The sequence below is a fragment of the Mytilus edulis genome, chromosome 6 (assembly GCF_963676685.1).
Source record: "Mytilus edulis chromosome 6, xbMytEdul2.2, whole genome shotgun sequence".
NCBI lineage: Eukaryota > Metazoa > Mollusca > Bivalvia > Mytilida > Mytilidae > Mytilus > Mytilus edulis.
In genome coordinates, this window is record NC_092349.1 from 25,883,162 (window position 1) to 25,908,738 (window position 25,577).

A 25,577-nucleotide genomic window follows, 5' to 3' on the forward strand; every position below is an offset into this window, starting at 1 on the left:
AATGCTTGTTTTCGAGATATATAAGCCATTGAACATTTGGCGGGAACAATTCTCTTTAGATTTTGCATACATTTAACATTAGGCTAGCACCTTTTTTTCTTTCAAAAGCGATGAAAAAATAACAAGGATTTTAAAAGATTTTCAAAGATAACATTTAAAACTATATGTAATCAAATTCTGGAAAGAAAAGTAGAGGATACATGTAGGGGAGACTGGGGTTGAATGTGACACGGGTTGAATGAGACAGTGACTGTAAATCTTCGTTTATAGAAGAAATTATGACATATTTAGAAAGTTTTCGTGAAGTCTTTTTCAAATTGCATCGAGATAGAAATGGTTATGCCATAGAAGCGTTTTTGAAGATTTTATTAAGTAAATACTGAAAATCTAAGCCGTAAGTATTTTTTACGATGTTCGAAATATTTGTTATGCTATTGATATTAATGATACCTTGTAATTAATCAAGATATATAAATGAAGATAAAAATCCGGGGCTCAATGTGTGATATCATATAAAATCCAAGTACAATAAGTTTCTCCACGCCTGATCGCCACGTGACCAACACTTCATAGGGGCAGGTTGATACAGCACAAACGGGGCAGGTTGTGACAACCTCAGACAAGTATATTGTGAGTCTTTTCGACCATTAATTCCAATAAGAATTATTTTCAATCCAAATAAGGGATATACACAAACAACATCTGACGTAAAACACTTTTGTTTCCGGTGTTTTTGTTTCAACGTAGGAGAAAACTAGATTGTTCAGTCAAAAAGACGTACAATTGGACAGTGAGGAAAAGTTATGAAATAATGCAACATAAATACAATGTAACACAAAATGATATTTTCATTTGAGCAGCATCTGCTATATAAAACCTTATCCACAAATGGCAATGCAAACCACACTCAATCACATACCAACGCATCAGTATATCATTTAACTGCATTATGTATATATGGCATTATATATGGCATTATATATATATACTTAAAAGTCTGCATTTATATGTCTTATAAAACAAAGCTTTCTCATTCATCTTAAACAAAATAATTGTTAACATTACACAGAAGTATGGTTGTATTTGAGCAGCATCTGCTAGTTTTTATACTTTTACAATTATGTAAAGGAGTTTTATATGAGAGCACAAACGGTTCCTTTTTTTTTTTTTTTTATCTTCGTTCATATACCTTGATTATTTTACAAAGTATTATTAATATTAATATTATTTTTTTTTTCGAGCATCGTAAAAGATAGCCACTGCTTAGACATCCACTATATGGCATTACCATGTCTGAAATGTCTCGCCTGCTTTTATTATAATTGAATTTCATTCATATATAGATAAAGGAATATGTGGTGTGAGTGCTTCATTCATACACCGAATACAGTAGACTATTGCATATATTTCTATGGGTATCTGTGATACGGACATGATAACTGATCCATGAAATGAGGTTGTCGGTTAACACTGTGTGAATGACATGTACACCTTGCAAGAATCCAATATACAAAATACCAAACATAGAAATTATCATACTAGTAACTAAATATAAGTGCGGTATTTCATATGACAAAACAGTTCCTTGACCATAAAAATGAGGTTAAGGACAAAGAATACATGACTGACGGAAAAGCTCTTAACATAGCGTATTTCACGCGCAATACAAGTTATGACCCATCTAGTAGGTTTTCCACCTTCTGAAATTGTGACAAAGCATGTTCATCTGAACATGTAAACAGGACTACCAGTACTGTATGTATGTCACAACTTACCCCAACCTCTGTCTCAACGTACCCCGCACACGGGGTAGGTAGTGACATGTTACAACCCCCATTAAATCGTCAGATGCGACTTAAGAAATAGCTTTAGTGGATTCAAATCCTTTTAAAAATGTACACGAGATGTTTGTCTAATTTGCTAGGTCTAGTGAGAAAGCTGCGTATAATTGATTTGTATGTATAGACAAGAACATAAAAAGTGTCTCATTCAACCCCGGTCTCCCCTATATATATGGATGCTCGCACCTCTTGTTTTAGAATTTTTGCCAGATATTCGTTAAGTTAACCCTCTCCCTTTCACACCGGTACAGCTTACCGGTGAAACCAATTTCAAGATTTTTTGGGGACATTTAGACATGTTTAATCGCCATTTGCTGACGTACAGATGTGGTTAAGGGCTCAAATTAATCCTCAGATAACCAGCAATGCGATTTAATGTGCATCAAACCTTTATCATTATTAGTTAATAAACAAGTCGCCCCTTACTGATGTGTAATTTTTCTGTAAAAACCATTTATTTTTGTTCGAATTTTGAGGGATATTCTCAAAAAGAAGTGCAAAGAAAACTGTCCTTTTAAGAGGATTTAATATGCCTTTTTTCAATAACTGTGCAGTGAGTTTTTGAAGAAAAGTATAAAACTAATAGTTCTAACTTGTACACTAGTTGCAAATGTAATTTTTAGTGTAGCAGTGCAATCACAAAATTTAATTACGCTAAAAATCTGAAGTCATTTCTTAAAGATATTATGAGAAAAGAGACAAAAACCGCTAAAATATTTTGATTTTTTTTGGCAAAGTTGAAATAGATGTAACAAAACATGGTTTCGTAAGTGTTGCGGTATACTAAAGTAGAAAACCTTTTGTTTGAATGAAGAAACATGTATATTTCAATGAAAAAATGACAGTTTAAAGAGTGGATTCCTCCTAGATTTGCGTAAAAATCATGCATTTGGGGTCTCACTAATTAGCGACAACAAGCGTCAAGAAGCGACAACAAGCGACAAGAAGCGACAACAAGAATTATTTTAGCGACAACAAGCAACAAGAAGACTATTTAGCGACAAGATTTTTTTTTTTTTTTTTTATTAGATATAAAGAAATTTGTATTTAATGTTGTTGTTTTTTTAAATATACGAGCAGATATGTCTAATTACAATGTTTTATTATATAGACAGACAAAGAAATGAAACATTTGTGAGGAAGAAAGAGATTGTGAAGTTTATATTAGTATATTGGTAGATGAAGAAATTTAACATTTGTGAAGAAGAAAGAGATTGAGCTTCTTTTTTTTTTTTTTTAAATATGAAGAATATGTATAAGATAATGTATGTATCTGTTTTCATCAAAGTCAAAGTGTGAATAAACGAATGGAGATATATATGGAGCGCCGGGGCATAATGGAATATAATATTTTGATTCATTTGCTTAATACTATGCTCTAAGTGTACTCTTGTTATGTCAATTCGATGCTTTATTTATAGAACTCTCAGCCACGCTTTGCCATCTTTATTATTTAAGCGTGTTTCCAGACCCCACGACGAGGACGTGGTTCTAGACTACCTTGGGGTCCATACATTTTTTTTTTTTTTTTTTTTTTAATTATTTTTAGTCATTATATAGTAATATGTACATTCCTATCTAACATAATATTTATACATTTAAAATGATTTTGTACATTGTGGTCCCATTTTGATAAGCAAACATGTGGAACATCAAATGAGATTAACGAGTCGCGTGTCCCCTGTTTTATTGCTACAATAACATCCAATTAACACCTTCAACTTTGTACACGCGTCAGACTATACAATTACACGCGCCAGAATATACAATCATTGTAAATAATGAACACCTGTTGAAAACTCAAGATTGTCCTTAATTTCCTTTCATCTTCAATCAATATGCATAAACATGATAAATATCGTTTAATGAGGCAATAAACAAATAAAAAGATGAAAACATTCACATTTCAATTTTCTTTTCCTCCTGTTTGATTTCAGTTCTTTGTATTTCACAATTTGTGTCAATATTTTCAGGACAATGATGCACAAATAATTCATCGTAATACTGGCTGTTATTCATAATAGATGATAAAATATTATGTAAATAATGTTTCATTTTTTTCTATCAATTTCAACTTTCTTGTCGCTAAATTATTTTCTTTTGCATATTCTTTTAATATTTATTGCAATAATTAATTTTAATTAAAAAAAAATGTTTTCTTGTCGCTAAATAGTTTCTTGTTGCTTGTTGTCGCTAAAATAATTCTTGTTGTCGCTTGTTGTCGTTTGTTGACGCTTGTTGTCGCTAAAATTCTTGTTGTCGCTAATTAGTGAGACCGTGCATGGGGCAACAAAAAATTATCATCTGAACACATAATTCCAAAAAGAAAACAAACTGGGTGAGAATCTTTATATTATTTTTTTTTTCATTTCTTTCGTAGTAGTAGACTTAAGTACTTAAATTTCGATAAATTCACTACAATGCCAGTGGCGCAGGGCAGCAACATATATATATACTGTTCCCAGCGCAGAGGTACGCTGATCTTTCCCAAGGCGCTAAGATTGAGAATCTCACTGCCGAAGTTGGAAAAATAATTTCCTATATTAAATGTAACTTAACTTAACTTTACTTTCAATTTCAAAAAGGAAACCTACGAATTTTTTTTAAAGAATGTGTGTGTAAAATTGCCCTCCCCCTTTTTACCCCCTTTGCTCCATCGGGCTCGGTCAAGGGTGTCCCAGATCGAGCTAGCATTGGTAATTCAATGAATTTTCCCTTGTAAAAACAAAGTTTAGGTTGCTGATTGATTGAAAACGAATTAGACAAATAACTAGGGTCCAAGTTTGAAATCGGACAAAAAGAGCGTCTCTAAAATCAATTATTTTCAATGTTACGGACATCGACATTTCAAGGCCTATAGCACGTTATGCGTCTATTTATACCACTATGATAACTTATATGGCTTCAACAGACTCGGGGCATTGTGTTCCATCAAAACCTGACCCTATTAGCCCACCAATATGTTTCTGCACGACTTTTTGCCCAAGGATTTTGTATTTTTTTCACTTTTTCTCCAACAGTCACGTGACTTTTGGAAATATACCTTGTGACCAAAAAATTACGAATTATCTTCAAACTTAATTTTTTGAAATATTTTACCAATTATCTTTCATTTGAGCCCAATATGGCATGTGTATGACCATTGATGCGAATTCTGTATTCATTTAAACTTCGATAATGTATTTTCGATAAGTAAAGGTCTTAAATGCATGAAAGGGAAAGGGTTAAGGATGCTCGCACCTTTTGTTTTAGAATTTTTGCCAGATATTCGTAAAGTTAAGGATGCTCACTCCTCTTGTTTTAGAATTATTGCCAGATATTCGAAATCCTCTGGTTTTATCCATGTAGTGCCATTAAACATGTTTGCCAATTAACCTCTACATTGGATTGCTTCGTCGTCTCCCTCAAGTTCTTCATAACAGACTGAGCTTTTTATTCATTTATTCTTAGTTTGGTTTTGTTTTGCAATACATTCTTATTAATGATGCACGCCGTTCCCCGGTGAAATTTCGTTTCAGTGAAAGTAGAAATCGAAATTATAGAAACGAAATGTGTGAAAATACGGGGAATTGTACCACAATTCCGCTAAGAACCCCATTCGCGTTAAATGGTCATCGAAAAACGTCGCTAGCAAAATAGTTAAAGGAAATTTATTTGGAAAAGAATACCGATAGAATTTTGTGGGGGTGGGGGGGACCACCATACAGGCAGACGTATAAAGTCAGACAGAAAATGGTTTGTTTGCATGGAATGAAAAAAGAAGGGTAGTTGAACTTGGCTATTTGGCCGAACAACTTTCCGGCTATTTTTCAAGTGTAAACTGTAAAATTAATTGGACTGTACAGAAGAAGTCCTATAAGATTTCGGAAGCTTGTTTAGAATAAACTACTAGCATTGTAATCGTATAAGCACAGTCTATACAGGACAGCAACATCGGAATAAGGAGAAAGTTAACAAAGGCTTTGGATGTCAAGACTAAATGTGTACTTGGTTGGGACGAAATAAAATTAAATCATTCAGATCCCGTTATATTTTTAACTTTCAATTCCATTCTGAAATAAATTATTTTCTCGAAATTTACAATCAAACGATTCATTAAAAACCTGTGGTCCCTCAATAAACGAATGTCCGGTGCTTCGATGGAGGTAAATCCAGAAAAGCGTTTGGAAAGCAAACAAAAAAAAATATTTTCATTATCCTATTTATTCAAAAGGCAAAAAGATACAAAGAATAGATTTCCAATCGCGCCCTTTTTTCCCGCGTTGTATATATTATATCTATCAATGGCCATTATAACTTAAACAAATTTGCTTGTTCTTTGATTTATTTTTATAAACATCGTCAATTGAGAAATAAAGGCTTGAGAGCAAATGCAATGTAATTTCCCGGCGATATAATTGATATTTCAGAGGGGCATAAATCTTTTAAAACATTTGATCGGCGCACTGACTATCGAAATTATCCAGGACAATGCTGATATAAACCTTCAATATAAATTATATAAGTTATTTAAAGATCTGTCAAAAATTGTACACGCGAGAGCGCTTACAAATGCAATTTTCCATATAATTAATATTTCCAGGGCGCAAAACTCTTTAAAAAATAAAAACTGATTTTCAAACTTGTCAGCGGCAATGCTGATATAAACCTAATATATTAGTTTTATACAAAATCTGGCAAGAATTGTACACGTGAGAGAGCTCAAAAGACCGCGGACGGACAAACGGACAGACGCCCGGTATTTCTATGTCCCACACAATGCATCGCGCGGGGGACAAATATCCAAAGAGATCTTTAAATCATATTAATTTGAGAAGGGTGGAAAGGGGGTACCCTTTTCCCAACTCCCGCCCCTATCTCCCACCTCCCACTTTTAGAATCTTTTTTTCTATCCCACCAATTGTTTGTCTCCAACCTCCCTCCCCGCCTTCTCCCACCTCCCTCCCCACCATCTACCTCCCTCAAAAGCTGTTCATCCCCTCACTTTAGATTCATATTAATTTGCACTTTGGTCCTCTGGGATGTGTGTGTTTTTGGTGTTTTGAGTTCGACGTGATGTACAGGTACAGCTGATAAAAAACGCACCTTTGCACAAAGTGGGGGAGACAAAACGACTCACAGACGATTAGCAAAAGTGCCTTTAGGGGGAGTTGCATATTACTCACATAGGCTTCGGGAAAATCCAGAGAGTATTCACAGTGTTATAATGACAAGTATACAAGTGGTAATGTAAATTAAAAGTGTTGTTATTTCTGTGTGTGCATAAATTGAAATGTGGGATATACAATAAAACAGCAACTGGCGAATTAACGGCACACAAAACCAAAAACATCTAGATAACACGTGACTAATGTAGGATAGACGAGTATTGTTTTACTGCTAATTTATAGTTTTAGTAAAGATTCATTGGTCCTTTGAATTGGAAATTTAATAAGTATATTTAGTATGGCAAGTATTAAATCAATCACATTATAACATCACATGTTCACAACAAATGTCACATTATAAAAAAAAACAGCAACACATTTCAGTCTCCTAGCACGTATTTGTTAGTCTCTATATTTCTTGTATTTCAGAAGAAAACGAAATCCATTATGAAATAAGGAGATGTGGTATGGTTGCCAAGGAGACAACTTTCCATCCTAGTTTCCTCGTCAGTTTTAATCTAGCGGCGTACTACAGTACATGATATATAAGGCATGCAGATGTTATTGTTACAGATCAGCTAAACGTACTTATAAATATAATTATTTTCTGTGACTGTATATTACATTAATTTGTAGGATCCTTTACTATAGATAATTTAGCTGATCTGTATCTGTAGTACGCCGCTAGATTAAAACTGACGAGGAAAGGTAACACACGGCCAGCGAAAACTTTTTTTTGAGAGCCCAGGTGGTCGTGTGGTCTAGCGGGACGGCTGCAGTGCAGGCGATTTGGTGTCACGATATCACAGTAGCATGGGTTCGAATCCCGGCGAGGGAAGAACCAAAAATTTGCGAAAGCAAATTTACAGATCTAACATTGTTGGGTTGATGTTTAGACGAGTTGTATATATATAATTTTGAGTTATGCAACTCCCCCTAAAGGCACTTTTGCTAATCGTCTGTGAGTCGTTTTGTCTCCCCCACTTTGTGCAAAGAGTTGTATATATATAATTTTGTCTCCAACCTCCCGCCCCGCCTTCTCCCACCTCCCTCCCCACCATCCCCTCCCTCAAAAGCTGTTCATCCCCTCACTTTAGATTCATATTAATTTGCACTTTGGTCCTCTGGGATGTGTGTGTTTTTGGTCCTACTTCAGACCGTGTAAAACACATTTATAGCTAGCTATAAAACCAGGTTTAATCCACCATTTTCAACATTAGAAAATGCCTGTATCAAATCAGGAATATAACAGTTGTTATCCAATCGTTTGATGTGTTTCAGCTTTTGATTTGCCATTTGATTAGGGACTTTCCGTTTTGAACTTTGCTCGGAGTTCGGTATTTTTGTGATTTAACTTGTTTATATATATTTAGAATGTTGAAAATAAGAAAAGTGTACGATGTGAATTTTAAGGCAAAGGGACAACTAACGCATATGCGTACAGAATCATAGTCTCTTAAACTTCTCTAACAGTCTGGTATTAGCAAAGGCGTCTGTTTGACTGCTTTGTACACAATCACATCTGATCTGAATGAGAACATTCATTGGATGCAGTATCCAGCCTTCAGACCGTATAAAACACATTTATAGCTAGCTATAAAACCAGGTTTAATCCACCATTTTCAACATTAGAAAATGCCTGTATCAAATCAGGAATATAACAGTTGTTATCCAATCGTTTGATGTGTTTCAGCTTTTGATTTGCCATTTGATTAGGGACTTTCCGTTTTGAACTTTGCTCGGAGTTCGGTATTTTTGTGATTTAACTTTTTTCTCCTATCCAGTTATCCTTTTCGATCCTCTGTGCCAACAAAACTTACTCAATTGAGTATTTGCTAAATATGACATCCTCTTAAATGTGGCTGAAATGTTTTATCACTCGAAATAAGAAAGCAACTTTAAGATACTCCCAGTAGTAGATAGATGAATGAAAATCTGTATTATTTATTCGCCAGAAATCAGATCTATGGACGATGTGTCAGTGGGAAGAATGGAATTATGGAATTTAATGTAAACAGTTCTCAATCGCTACACTTGGAACCAACACAAAAACAATACTAACGTTACTAGAGCTTTCTTTTTTCTATTTCTTAAAACTTACTCGATATTTAAACAGTTTTTCTAGTCAAAAACGTATACGACTACCATGTTTTCCATTTAAATAAAGACAAAGAAAAAACTGAACTTATTTGCTGTGATAAAACGTTATAATTATAACATATGGGATATTCAACATAGCAGCAGTATAATATAGTTAGATCAGATGATTAGACTGAATGAATGACCTTTTGATCCTGGTCAGTTACAAATACGGCATCTTAACACTACATCAATAAAGGCCTTTAGAAAAATCAAACAATCAAAAAGCAGGATGTCATTTACCCATATTTGAAAATAGTTTACTTGGTACAACTACACATATAAATCGACCAGAGAAATATCAAGTAATTCTTAAATTAAAATACGCTTGAAACCATGTGACGAAAAGTTCATATAGTGATTATAGATGAAGGCTTCTGGGAGTCTGAATCCCTAGAAGGATGTGTTTTATCAAGATAGCAAATGAATGCTTCTTCATTAAATCCAAAGTAATAAACAAAACGGTAATTTCCTTCTAAGGAACATTTTTATATAATTTAATTTTAGATGAAACACGTCTTCTGATTGGCTGAAAGTGTTTTGTCTATCAGCCCATAGACATAATTTTGTCATGTGACCGTGACGTCACCAACGTTTTTTTCAAAATTTACTCCTTGAAAATGGAATTTAGAATTAAATTATAAGGAATGACTGTAATATTTTTTCTGTCTATTCGAAATAACACAAAAAAGGTGGTGCACACTTTTAAATAACCCGCTACACTGATAATTCAGTGTGCACCACATTTTTCATGTTATTTCTTCATAGACAGATAAAAATATTACAGTCATTCCTTAAATAACTTGGGTTAACTTCCTTTTATCTATTATTAAATAGAAAAAAAACAGCATTTTCCATAAGGATTGGATGTAAACTTTGATCTCGCTGACAAACTTTTAAATTTTTGAAGTAAGCAACACTTATTACTGTCCATCACATGATCCCTGTTTAGTTTGTGTCATTGAAATCCATTCAGAAATATTGAAAAGATTACATTGAAAGATACTGCGGTATTGTATGTGCGCAAATATGCATAAGAACATTACAAGTTAGTGTTGATGGCACACTCTACATCTTTTTTCAACAAATCTTTAGCTGAAACTACTTACCAATTTCATGTCCTTGCCAACTAATGTGTGCGTCCCTACTTTCAGTACTCATCATTCTCTTGACAAGCTCTTGAACACAACTATTGGATGGTTCAGATTCCAGTAAGACATCCTTGAACAAATGGAATGTAGGGTATGGTCGTTCAGTCAAGATATCAAGTAAAATCTTGTTACGTTCACGCTGTGTGGTTGGTTTGATAATTTCTTCTCTGTCCTCTATCATTATAATACATCTGGAAATGAGGTTATCTAGAACCATCTTGTCAAGTACTGTGTTATCTAATAACTCATCATAGTAACCAGTAAGGTCGTGATGTTCATGATTTTCCTGATCTGAAATTTTCAAATTTGATTTTAACAATTATTACAGAATGACATCTCCTCCAAATTATTTGGATTACTATATCTGTCTTTTATTTGCAATTCTCCGTTTCACAACCGAAAATAACTAAATTTAAGGGAACGTAATTAACCGTTGACATGTACAAATGTTATCATTATGTGTTATATTTATTACAAACTAAATCACTTTTAACTGCCTACCCGACCTAACATGAGAGTGAAAAAAAAAATTGAAAGGTTGTTAATTCGCCAGTTCTTACATAAACTGTTTGTTATTTTGTACGTAACAGTATTTGTATGTTAATCAGATTTTATTTCATATAATATGTTTTGGCTGCATTTTGGTTAACAACTTTTCGTTTTTCTATCTATATTGATAACATTTTTATCAGCAGTAGTCAGCACTTTTGTGTTGACATGAAATATAATTGATACATACCTTCTTTGTAAATGTACTGTTTATAAAATGGAGAACTATTTAAATCACTAAGCCTTTTCTACACCAAGTAATAAATTGCCTATGCCGAATTTGGCACACAACATTTTGTAATTTTCGGGTTTAAATGCTCCTCAAATTCGATTTGGTCTTCCAACTGTTTTGATTCAAGGGCCACTGATGAGTTTTATGTAGACGAAACTCGCGGTCACTAAACATAAGAAGTACGTTCTCAAACTCAGAATTTAACCAATCAAAATACTTGATTTGGCGTTTCTGTGCTCCAAGCACTGAGTAAAGTTGTATGACCGTAGTAGGACTGAAGTTTCACATTATAAACCTGATATCTTTGATTTGTTTTACAACCAATGTGTCGAAACAACTGCTGGTGGACGTTTCTTTCCGATCACTTATGTATTGAAATGAAATATGATTGATATGCAAATTATCTGTTTTTTATAAATTAAGTGTTTATAAGATGTTGAATTATTCAAAACGCTTGGGAATTTTCGTGTTTAATTCTCTCCAACTTTTTTATTTAGCCTTTAACCTGTTTTGATTCGAGCGCCACTGATGAGATTTATACAAACGAAACTTACTTCTGTCCTTACCTAACTATAAGACTGATATCTTCGATAAGTTTTTACAATTTCAGAAAAAAAGAAATGCATGCTGAAATAAATATGGATCCCACAGTTGTTACAGTTGCATAAAAAATAAGAATGTCACATCACATGTGTATGCCATTCAGAGGAGTTTTATATCATAAATTACCTTTTTAACATGCCCAGAGCACGTTTTATTTTGTGTGGGATCGCCCTATTTAATAAAGGATTTTATCTCAGAAAACTATACGTCTAAGGGTCACCATATATCTATATCCAAGACAACCAGAGTTTTGAAGAAACAAATTACCGTTACATTGAACCACAATGCACTGAAATCAAAATGCAAGCACATTCCCACGTGTAATGCATGGATAAACATCTGAAATGAATATTACCTTTGATTACACTTTGTGTGTATTTTTGTGTGGTGTCTTCATTCGGATGGGCTTTTTTCTTCTCGGATTTCTAAAACAAAAAGTAGTTGGATCAATTATCTTTACTTATTACTATTAATTTTATCTTGCCCCATCGGATAGAAATAAATAAATACAGTGTCATTTGAAAGGAACTAACAGTATGTAAACAGAACAAGAATATGCGCCCACAATAACCATACCCTGCGCACACTATATTAGTTCCATGTTTAGTAAACTGTGAAATACTGGTCAATATCGGAGTAGGGCATACATACAAAAGAGTTTACCGCTGACCATGTGTACACAGTTTCAAATTAATGTGAGCACAAGCTATCCTAAACAGATCTTCAATTTATACCGCCTCATATCTATATATCATCTGACCTCAGGATATAATTAGTTTTTGCACATCGACATTAAATGTTCAGTCAACAGGATTCGAACTCTATGTATCAATTAATACATTAATGACAAAACTACATACAGTGTTTCATGCATCTTAAAATATTCAACCAACTAGACTTTTCTAAAGAATACTACTCCTCCAGAGTTCTATTAAAAATATAAAAAAGGTATACATAGGTGTAATACCACCATTGATTTCCCCCTATTAGTCTTTGTTAAATTTGCACTTTTAAAAATTGTGCAGAATTTATTTTTGTTTCAAATAAAGAAATACTTCCTGGCATGAGTAAAGTTTTATCCTGTCCAGTTCTGTAAAAAAAATTCACTTAATGTTTCATTGCATATAAGAAAATATCACTGGATGTTAACCAATCAAATTTTCACCCTTTTTCTTCCTGTGTTCAAGCTTTAGTAACCATGTAAATAAAGGCAATAGTAGTATACTGCTGTTCGAAATTCATAAATCGATTGAGGAAAAAACAAATCCGGGTTACAAACTAAAACTGAGGGAAACACATCAAATATAAGAGGAGACCTACGACACAACAGAAACACAACACTAAAATGTAACACTCACAGAAACGAACTATAATATAACAATGGCCATTTTCCTGACTTGGTACAGGACATTTTAAGGAAAAAATGGTGGGTTAAACCTGGTTTTGTGGCTAGCCAAACCTCCCGCTTTTATGGCAATGTTAAATTTAACATTAAAATGATAACATTACATGACAGATAATCTAATACACCAGACGCGCGTTTCGTCTACACAAGACTAATTAGTGACGCTCAGATCAAAAAAGTTCGAAAGCTAAAGAAAAACCTCAAGTTTCCAAAATATTCTATAGAAACACCAAATAAAAAAATAATGATGCTTTGAAACACCCAAGATATATGTCTTTGACACATTTTTTTTTACTGCAATGAAAGGTATGATAATTTTCCTACAACTGTCAAATTCAAGGGAATATTTTTTTTCGACTCTTTTTCGTATGCAGCCGGATGTGATGAACTATGATTTGGTGGTATTACAACTAAAAAATATTTAACCTGTACGGTCACACACTATGGCCTATTGAATTGTTCAAGTGATACAGTTAGCTTATCCAGATAGAGCACATTGGGGCAATGCAGAGGAATATGACCTTCATGGGCATTGTATAAAATTTTCAGATATAACTTGAAAAAAAAATTCCTAGTACTAAAATTCAGAATAAAATAATACTTATCTACAAACAATTATATTGCGTACAAAAATAAAAGAGCAAATGCTTATGGACGATTCTGGACCCCACTACATAAAATAATTTCTTGACTTATTATCATATAATTTAAATTATACTGCAGTAAACAGTTGATATATGTATTTTACCTTATGCATATACATGCATGCATACTATAGGTAAGATTTAAGTGACTGTGTGTTAAAAGTTAGTACAATTGTGAGCGTGAGTAGCCTTTTTTCAGTAACTTTATTCTTATATGATAAATACGAATTAGAAAAACAAATTGGATAGTCTTGTACATATTATTCAATTTTTACCCCAAAAACTATAGTAAGGTGTTGAGTTTCAGGGTACGGTAAATCCTGACTCCTGAAAACAAATAAAAGATTAAAAAAAACGCTTGCATTGCCGATAAGCATTTTCTTCGGCAATACATTATCCGTTTATATTTCGATACGATTTAAAATGGAACTTTTGTTATTTTATCTTTTAAAAAAGAAAGCCTTACATAACTCGTAAGTTCTTCTTTTTCTTTTGTCTTGATCTCTTGTATGGATTTTTTCAACTGTGGTACCTCGGAATACTTCCCTGTCATTGAAAAGGACACTGTATCAGGCTTCAAGCTTCCTTGCGCTGGAGACGTTGTAGAATCATCAGATTTCTTGATGTAGCTAGGCACATGCTTATCCTTTCCTGACAATACAAATTAAAATGTCAAATTGAAACATAAGCGACGCTTATTTCTTGATATGAAATAGCTATTAGATAATAACATGAATAATGCATGGTTCACTTAGCAACCTCATATTTGTGCAGGGAGTTTACCAAGTGTTAATTCAATTCTAACTGCCTTTAAGGGTCATTAGCTACGAGATATAAAATAAACAATATTATATTTTTTTTTGTTCAATCATTAATGAAAATGAAATAGTGAAATAATACTTCACTTTTAGCAGCCAGTTTGGTTCAATTTTGTCTGCCAAAATAAGCTAAGAAACATCAATGATGAATTATGCACTTGCATGTGAATAATTCTACCTTATTGAATCCATATTCATGTGTTCTTCAATCTTCACCACTGAGCTAGAGAGGGATAAAGCATAAACTAGGAGAATTCAGCTATTAAAGTCAACATTGAAAGTGAAACAAGGGTAAGCCATCTGATTGACTGATTCGATTCGCAAAAAAAAAATATTCTTATACAAGTAACAACAGTGATTAACATATTTTTTCAACTTATAATATGAAACCAAACAGACTTTGAAAAATCCAATTGCACGTGTTCGTTATCTATTTATATCTATTTTATGCCAAAATCGGGTTATATGACCGTCAACAGTCTGCAGGGGTCATCTTGACAAGAATACACACGAAAACTGATACATATCATCGAGTCTATGCATCATAACTTCTTAATTTTTAGACATATAATAATTTTGATATACGTTATAGCATATTCAACCACTAGACAATAGTGTTATAACATGTCATATTACATGTGCTTTTAATAATGACAATACAAATGCATTGACAAAGCAATATTAATAAGCTGAATGAATTGCATTCTGAACCCAAAAAAAAACACGTCATTCAGGGATTTGTTATGATGCTGCAAACATCCATCAATGGTTTCACTAAAGAAAATGTAATCTTTTTTTATTTCTGTAACGCTGCACCTTCAGAAACCAAATTAATTGCAGACTGCCTTTGGGGTTGTTTTTTTTTCCTATATTATTAAGTACATGACAACAACAATTGTCAATCTTTTAAAATTCTTTAAGTCCAAGTGCAATAACTTTATGACTTCAATTTAAATACCTTCTATTCACTGTTTTTATTCACATTGTATAAATCAATCCAACACGAAAAAACTTCAAACGATTTTGTTCCAATTAGAAATAAATGAACGCTTGGATAATCCAATTTACAAAAAAACAATAGTTTATAAGGATGTGATCTTGACAAATTATAAATCCTTCGTGGTCTAATTGAAATTGAGTTGAGCAACAATTCTGATGACTGATCTTGTTTGTATTAGAAACCAAAAATCTATGTATACGACGGTACATTGACGTCTCATCTATATATCTACCACGGAATGTTCTATCAGATTGATCCACAGTTATACAATGTTAAAGAGGAATACAAGAAATACTGTGATACTATTTACTCGCGTAGTGGCATGAACCATAATAACTGATTTTTTTTTTAAATCTCTGTCATTCTTTATTAACACTTTCTATATCCTTTACAACAGATGCCACATAAAAAATATATTTAAATGTCTTAAAGTAATAATGTACAATGCTTTTCTCCAAGGATTACATACAGATAGGTGCCATACGCTATAAATTTATTGTTTTGACATACAATTCGGCATTTTTGATAAAATTCAACTAGAGAGTGAAACATGTTACACCGTGGAACAAGTAATCAGTATGGTGGAGTTTCTCATTTACAACATATTTGCTGAATTTGATGGTAGAATTGCCAACCGATTGCCAGCATTCCTCTGGGAACAGCTGTGCACCTCTCCTTGCCGATTGTTTTCATATTTTCATATGATAACATTAACGGTATCAATTGTCTTGCACCAGATGCGCATTTCGACATTACATGTCTCTTCAGTGATGCTCGTGGCCAAAATATTTGAAATCCAGTCAGAGTTACTACAGACACTTTTTTTTTAGAGAAACTCGATCATTTGATTTACATACACACGATACAGTTATATTCATGAGCTTCGTTCCATTAACAAATCTTAATTTTCTGGTTACGGTGCAGTATTTTTAACAGCGCATTATACTATATGAATTCGAAATAACCCATAGAACTTTACAGCATAATATCAATTCACTTATTGGGTCTTATAAATATATCCAAACAAAAATAGAGATGAAAATACCACAGCTACGTATGCCTCAATAATAGATATATATTTCGAGTTTTACTGCAACGATCATCTCAGCACCAAAATCTATGACAATCGAGACGATTTCAATTTTGGAAGTATAGATTTCCTCTTCTTAGCAGCATTTTCCAATTTTCTCCCGCGTTTTGAGGAAATAATGTCTACTCATTCGATATTCAAAAGTTGTAGCTGCTACTCATATTTGTAAAACGTCATCTGTATCTGAGCAAAACAATAATGAGCCAGGGCTTTGCCAATTTACTACTCATCCTTTTTCTCAAAAAGGTCATCGGAGAGTACAAAAAATATATATAAATATTCAATGTAAACTTTAGTTTAGTGGTCTTTAGTTTGAAGGTGCTGACGTTTTTGAATTTTTTGCGATTGTCGTACAAGTGAGAGGTTTAGCTAGCCATAAAACCAGGTTAAATCCACCATTTTCTACACGGGTATTCCTAACTAAATTCTCGATGAAAAATAAAACTAGTTAGGGATGTGTTTGAATCCAGTAACGGGATTCTTTTTTGAGTAGTTGTGGATTAACAAAGTGTGACTGAACGACCAAGATGACGCGACCGAGACCGACACAAGACGAAAAAGGTAATACATATGTGTCTTCCCGGCTAAAAATTATCAGATGTCCAAATGAGTTTAGTTTTTTTGTCTTTAATTATGAATTTGGTTACATTCTGTTTGGAATATTACACCAATCACCACTTTCAAAAACTTGATATTTCAGCTTTAACGTTTAAGTAGTTTTTAATACTTTAATCATATTATCCAGTTTTACTATCATTATCACCACCAACTAAGAAAACAATTGATTCATAGATGTAAACCACGCTTATGGGAGTGGAAACAAAAATATCAGTATCATCAATAACTTCGATAAAGATTATGATAACAGAAACGTTTATACAACTTTTTGGAATTTTGGATCCTCAGTGCTCTTCAACTTTGTACTTGTTTGGCTTTATAAATATTTTGATATGAGCGTCACTGATGAGTCTTATGAAGACGAAACGCGCGTCTGGCGCACTAAATTATAATCCTGGTACCTTTGATAACTATTATAACATTTCTTTAGTAGACGAATCGCGGGTCTGGCGTACAAAATTAAAATCTTGGTATCTATTTTGAATTTGTTTTATGTGCTATATTATAAGCTTAACAGAATAAGCAGTATTTATAAAAAATCGTCATTTAATATATATGGTATTATGTTCTTTAACTTCCCGACATAGTAGGGTTCTATTAAAATATATTTGCAATTTATCTCCCTTTGATAAGCAAATGAATCTTAAGTTTAAATGTTGACAATATTGATATAGTATGATATTGGGATATTTATTGAACGCTTTGATAAGCTTCTAAATTGATTTTATTACAAAACAAATTTTAATTGATTTAAGTTCTGAACAATTATAAACAAACACAACTGAAAACAATATAGATAGGTAAACAAGAATCTGTTTTATTATTCAGAGTGTTATCTTCATGTTACTTTTAAAAGTTTTAAAATACAATGATTTTTTAGTTTTAGGTTTTAGGAATATACTTTTAGTAGAAAAAAGCACTTTGTCAAAGTTGACACTGTGGTTATTAATTCAAATCCTGAGATGTAACCTGAGAGTGGAAGTCTGCCTCTTATTAGCAGCAGTTGTGCCTCTATCCTAAGTCAGTTGTAGATCATACTATGAGATATTTGACAAGTCAATTTATTGGCAGTAGGGAGATTGTTTTAAATATGTTTTTTTCTTAATTCCAGTCCAAGTATGTTTTATTAATGATACCTTATAAAACATTGGAAAACAATAGACAAACAATTACGATAATTTAGGCACACATCGGTTTAAAAGGGAAAAAAAACAAAATTTATTGTTTCTTTCCAGTTCCTCTATTTTCATTCATCAATTAAGCATCACCGCTTTTATTTCGAGAAAAAATGCATTATATTGAGAGAAAAAAAAATTGGCTTACCTGGATCTTTCGCCCATTGAAGAAGCGTGCTTTTGAAGTGACGAACATGTATCGATTTCCTTGCCATTCCAACCTTTTCCATGACGTCTTTAAATTTCCCATCTTCTGCTTTAGACAACTGCAGTACATTGCACTCACCTAAAACAAAGTTTAATAGACGTTGGTCGATTTAGCATGTTGTAATTCTGCAAGTTAAATACATGTATTTCTTATAAGTTTTTAAATGATGACATTTTTATAATAACATAATAAACTATTTTGTGTTGATTATTTTTTCAATTACCTTTCGTCGTTTCTCGTTTGGTATATCGAAAAAAAAACACACTTTCAGAAGCACAAACAGAAAATATTCTAAGAGAATTATTTCCATATTGTTTTGAAAAAAATATTACAATGGTTAGTACATTAGGTTTTTCAATATTCAACCCTTGAAAAGAACCTTTATACAAAAACGTTCTAGTGACTATTTTCAATTCCGGTCACGTTGTTCGGTATAAGGTAAATGACTTCTAGTCATCTACTTTTTGTCACCATAGGTGTGTGTAAGTTTTCATATTGATTCGAACCTGGTATTATATTTCGCATCTTACAAAACAAAATGTGTTTTTGTCGGGTTTTTTTCTAAATATGGGGTGGCTAGTTTGTTTAGTTTCTTCTGTATCTTTTTCGTAACAGCTCTTGTCTTTTTCAGTATTTAAAATTTAAATTAAATGCCCACAGAGGAGAAAAAGTGCAATAGAAACGCGATGGAATTTGTTCCTGGCTTTCGGATAATTATGTTTGAAAACATTAAATTTTAATAATATTTCATTGATCAAGTATCGTATAAGTACGAATTTCTAGTATAAAACTGTATAGGTCATGGTCGCCTTTTTTTTTTTTTTGTCTCCTATGAACAAATTAAGTTAAGACAATGGAATCTGAGAGCGAAAGTAAAATTCAAAAACTGATGAAAATAATACACACAGTATCAAAAAAGCAGCAAATAGTGATAACTATGGATCAGCAAAGGAAATTGAAAAGGGAGAACATTCATTAAACGTTAAAAGGGATTAACAACCGTTCAAATGGTTGCTTAGCCGTCTTTGCCAGTCCCTCGAATGTAACACTAAAGACCTTCATGAATAAATTTATCATAGATTCCAGGATAACAATTGTGTACGTTAGACGCCATTACATCTCCATGACATTGATTGTATCATAGATTCTTAAATTAAAATTGAAGATTGTTTATTGAATCGTTTAATATCTGTTGCTTATGTTTTGAATTGCACCTCCTTATGCGACTTGAAATAGTATGCCTAAAATGTGTACAGCTATTATGTTCATGTGTAACTGAAAGAAAGGTATTAAACAAAAAAAAAACTTTTTTATTCAATAAACTTACCATGTTTGATGAAGCTCTCATAATACTGAAGAAGGCTTGCTCTTTTTAGAACACAATGCAGCTGCCATTCTAACAAATTCTGTGGTTCGTTTGATGCCATACCCTAAAGAACACAGTAACAAACATATGCAAACAAATAATATTCAAGTATCGTGTTTTTATCAAAGAAAATATAAAAGGTGTCATTAACTTCTTTGAATTGCATGTGCATGGTTGTTAATCAAAAGATAAACACTAAAAACTTGCAAAAACTTGAAAAATTGCAAGAATGCTTTTGATTTCTTTTTTTTTTTTACAATTGTAATGCATAATCATCTTTAGACAGTTACAATGATTAAAATATTTAGCTTAGACAAGTTTGTTTGTTTGGTATTTTTATGATTTGAATTTTCATTATGTTGAAATGTTTAAATCACGTATATTGTGTTTACGATAAATGTAAAGCTGAGATTTGATCAAACATAACAATCATTCTTTTGTGGTTTATTAAATGAAATAAGTGTATGGTGAACATTCCTTTCATAAAACGACATTTTAAATCGACGAGGATAATACTTCTGTCATTGTCTGTAGTGATGAATAATATGTATGGGGTTTTTTTTTAAATACAAAGCTAATCATCAAATTGCACTTGTTTTCGTATAATGTCACGGTATTGTTAGTTATTAAGGATTGTGTCATTTTACTATAAATGGTTTAAGTACAATGGAATTTAAGTTAATAGACTTAAATTCAGTTATCGCCGGGGCCACTCACGGATTGTGTTTCATGTTTTAGATTTACCCAACATGTGTGACGATATATTCTGTGACGTCATTTAGTCCTCTTTAGAATTTCATTGCAGCAAGCAAGCTGTTTAAATTTTGTAAGCGGTAAACTTGACAACCCGCCCTCCCACTCCTTTTTATTGAACAAGATACTGCTCTTTTGTATTTATTTTTCAGGTTTGTGTCGGTGATAGTGGTGATACAGATTTGACTGATGATGTTAACTCGTTTGCTGTTGAGAAAAGTGACTTTTATTTGAACTTTGAGGATCATAAATATATTCCCGTAAATGGCAGAATTCGCTGCATAGAATCTTAATGTTAACTATGACATTTTAGGTTTTTGGATAATACAGAATACACTTGTGTATCCCACGGTGTTTTCTAAATTTAAAGCACCAGTGTATCCCACGGTGCATCTTTACATTTTCATATATATCTATCTTCACATCTATCTATCTACCTGGTTGCCATATTATCTTCGGGTAACCGACCATAGATCTATCTACATATACATGGTCTTTGGTCTATCTATCTATATATATATATATATTATATATTGTATAGTCTATCATATTATGAATAAAAGCTGTGGCCAGATATCGCCAAACCATATATGTATTTTGTTTTAATGGCACCATCTGAGATAATGACACTTTGCGATTCATTTTACTATTACTAGTTAAAAACAAAATGTATCAACACATGGTAAAAACAATAGACAAAACTTAGTTATTTCAGGTCAGGATTTTGCGTTACGTTTTGTCCTTGGTCCCCTCAGCTCTTACATCAAGAGAGAGGTGAATGTTCCGCTGGGATATTCAAACTGCAAGACGCGCTTTCCGACAATAAATGTATTAAGTGATGCTGGAGGCAAAAATATCTGGAAAACTTTTAATACCGTTGAATGGCTTTTCAAACAAAAACAACCTAAATTAGTGTCAAAATGATGTTGTATGGTTGCAAAATGAGAAAACCCTGCCATAGAATAAGAGGTTTGCATGAAGGAGATATATTTCTAAATTTAAAATGATTTCTACAATGTTATAACAAGATCCTTCAATCAAACAAGATCCGTGATATTCTCATGCTAGTATCGAATTACTAACTACTGGGCTGTTGACACCAATGATAACTGAATAGTAGAGGAATCAACCAAGATTATAACATTAACGTTTCCAATTTACTGCAGCAGTAAAACAATGGCAACACTCCGATGTCCAATAAGCTCTCCGTAGGTATAGATACCATACACGTCGGGTGTAGTATAGACGTGTAATCCGATGGATCGTGTTATTACCAAGCTTTATGCACCAGGAACTCTTGCAACATTACTGTACAGCTAGGGAAATAGTTATGTAAAAGATAGACACATAAAAGGTCTGACATTACTGTACAGCTATGGACATAGTAATGTAAAATATAGACACATAAAAGGTATGACATTAATGTAAAATTGAGAAAAAAAAAATTAAGTGACGATTGTAATACGGATCAATATAATTTTAAAGACTCGACATCTGATTCACATCGCTGGTTAACTCTACCTTATCACAGTATTTCTGTAGGCAATAGTTTACTGTAGAAAGAATTGTGGACTCAACTTAAAGAAAAATGTTTAGTCAAACATTTTGACGACCCGGCTATATATCGTTTTGTATAAATAATTTCTGTGAAGATTGTGTAATCAGTATAAAATAGAAAAAAAAAGATACGGGGTATCCATCCATGACAAAAAATCAGTACATGCACAGCAAAAAAGAACAAATAAAAGGCAAAGGAACAGAGCTTTTATTGCTGTTCTTCATCTCAAAGTCAAAGAGAGGCCTTCAACTGGAAGCAAAAAAAGCAAGTTTAAGACGGCTCCTAGCACGGCTTGAGTGGAAGATTTTTTTTTATCCTTATACCAGAGAGACGGATTAGATATCTTCTAAAATCGCCTCTCTAATGAATGATATAAGGCAATTTTGGAATTCCTATTTTTTCGGTTAAAAGGTTATATGTATAAGTACCCGGCCACGTCCACTTGTATTTTTGTCCATCTGATGAGTTAAGCCTTTTTCAACTGATTTTTATAGTTCGTTCTTATGTTGTACTGTTATACCACTGTTCCAGGTTAGGGGGAGGTTGGGATCTCGCTAACATGTTTAACCCCGCCACATTATTTATGTATGTGCCTGTCCCAAGTCAGGTAATTCAGTGGTTGTTGTTTGTTTATGTGTTACATATTTGTTTTTCGTTACTTGTTTTATATAAATAAGGCCGTTAGTTTTCTCGTTTGAATGGTTTTACATTGTCTTATCGGGGCCTTTTATAGCTGACTATGCGGTATGGGCTTTGCTCATTGTTGAAGGCCGTACGGTAACATATAGTTGTGAATGTCTGTGTCATTTTGGTCTCTTGTGGACAGTTGTCTCATTGGCAATCATACCACATCTTCTTTTTTATATATACCAGTTATTTTTATTTGTAAAGATTTTCTGATTTCCGCGAAAATAGGGTGCGATTTAATTTTTTTTCAAATGTATATGGTATTGAATGACATTTAAGTCATTTCATCATTTCATTAGTGTGTTATATATTTACCTGTATTGTTAGATACTTACATTACCTCTTTTCAACTTAATAAATGCCAAATTTGTGTTAAACGTATGTACTTTATTCAAATAATAGCTTTCATTTAGAATTTTTGAACCATTTAATTGAAGAAAATTTAAAAAAAATTAAATTTTAGAGTAAAGATCGAGCATGCAATATGTCGTCATTTTGTTTTATAGGAATAGCACATTCAGTAATTTAAAGTAAAATAATGAATGCCACATATTTGATATCAAACACACATTTACATTATTAGTGTTAAAATACAAATACTCTTTTAATAAGATTTGAGTTTTACACGGCATCAGGCGATATAATTAAAAAGTAAATATAAATATTATTTCATCTAAGGAAATAGCAACGTAATTTGCAGAACTCATCTGTTTATCTTGTATAAAGTATCATTAACCAAATGTACTAATTCATCCAACCTAAGCAATCCTACGCATTGAGTCTGTCGAAGGACATCCATGAAGTTAACACTACAGCCGAAAAGTTTATTTGTGCCCAATCTTATGTGCCCACGTAACATTAAACAATGCAAAAACATATATTGCCATTCGCTCTGTTGCATTTAAAGTAATACGATCTCTAGGGTAGATATTTTATAAAGACTTCCTTATAAAAACACTTTTTTAAAGGTCGTCTATTGTCAGAAGATCAATTATCTTTATAAGTTTTCTGTCTATCATAATTGTTAAATAAAGCAGTACCTATATAACTTCGCTTATTTCGGTCATTTTAAAGTCACATTGCTTTACAAAAACAAACTGTGTTGTTGTTCCCCTCTAACTTTCATCAAGTGCATGGATATAAACTTTAAATCTACAAATTACACCCTCCCCTTTTTTAATCAAGTTCGTTTTAAGAACGGCTAATCTTGATGAAATGAAAACATGGAACATAAGGACATAATAATATCGAAAAGTTGTACTTAAGTAGCTCAATGTGAAAGATACCAACATTGTCACTTTGAAGAATTCGTCCCGAACAATTTTCAGCACTATATGTTGTCATTGTATTGTGTTATTTATTGTCAGTATTATATATTTCTACATGTTTGAGTTTTAAAATATGTTTATGGTAATGATTTTTTTTCTTTTTGATCCATTTTTATATTTTGAAAAGCAAAGATATGGGGATTGTTATTCCGCTGTAACACTGGTGCGTTTATTTTTCGAAACATTTCTCCGTTTTTCTGAGTACACTTGAACTTGTCATTTTTCAAATATTTATTGCAAGATGCTTCGATTACTGTTTGATATAAAAATTTGCAATTATTTTACAGTAAGGATTAAATCTCCCTCATGTGTATATATAATAACTATGTGCAGGTTTGACTTCACTTTTAGTCTTTTTTTTTAACTTATCAGGTTTACAAAGTTTGTATAAAATTGCGGATTTCAAAACCCCACATGGTAAGAATAAAAAATAATTACACTATAACTAAAACAGTTCTATATTGAACTATTTCATGAAACGGCATTTAAAAGTTGTCTTACAATCCCTTAAGGAGGATAATATTTCCCTATTGTTGTGCGTATAATATAGGTTTTTTTTTTATTTTCCCATTACCCACACCTTATTATGATATCACAAGTTTGATTTATAAAGGATTTTGTCATAACTATATATCATTACTTCAGAAAACAATATATCTCCACATGGTAAAAATATCAGACAACATCTTTAAACCTTAATATTCGATTTTTGCTTTTCTCCAGTTTCTGTTTCGTTAAATGAGCTCTTTAATGTTTGTATTCAAATGTAGAAATTCATAAAACATGTTGGCCAAGAGCATTACTGACGACATATTCATTTACCTTTGCAGTTGGTATAGTAATATTTGTATCGTTTATGTTCTTACTACAACTGGGTTAATACCTCTGCTGGTGAACTTTATGTCCCCGATGGTAGTATCAGCTAAGTTGTCAGTTCATCGAATACAGATATTGTTTTATTGAATTTTGATTTTTTTTTTAATTTAAACTGGGCTGAAATCTCGATTAAATCTCGGCTATACAGTAACCTTGTCATCCTTAAGGTGTTTTGTAACAATGCTTATAATGTAGCTAGAGAGCTTCCAGTTGTTTCTATCTATCAAATATAGTAACAAAGTGATGTTTCGTTTATTGATTTATTTTTGTGCTATTATTTTCATAACTTTAATATTCTAACCGTTTTTGCCGCAGAATAAAAAACAAATAATATAAAGTCAAAGTCAGAAAAATAATAAACAAAATTTGTAAGCTTCTTACAAAAATGT

General features: G+C 32.5%; 1 protein-coding gene across 2 annotated transcripts in view; it reads right to left on the minus strand.

The window, feature by feature from the left end:
- The window catches only part of LOC139527409 (uncharacterized), a 69,544-nt gene that overhangs the window by 38,263 nt on the left and 5,704 nt on the right, over positions 1-25,577 (minus strand). For both annotated transcript variants that reach the window (XM_071322824.1, XM_071322823.1), the window contains exons 2-6: positions 19,948-20,050; positions 18,561-18,698; positions 14,178-14,362; positions 12,018-12,087; positions 10,237-10,569 (exon numbers count right to left, since the gene is read on the minus strand). In XM_071322824.1, the coding sequence (XP_071178925.1) occupies positions 10,237-10,569; positions 12,018-12,087; positions 14,178-14,362; positions 18,561-18,698; positions 19,948-20,047 (826 nt within the window). In that variant the 5' untranslated portion in view covers positions 20,048-20,050. The remainder of the gene's footprint in view (positions 1-10,236; positions 10,570-12,017; positions 12,088-14,177; positions 14,363-18,560; positions 18,699-19,947; positions 20,051-25,577) is intronic.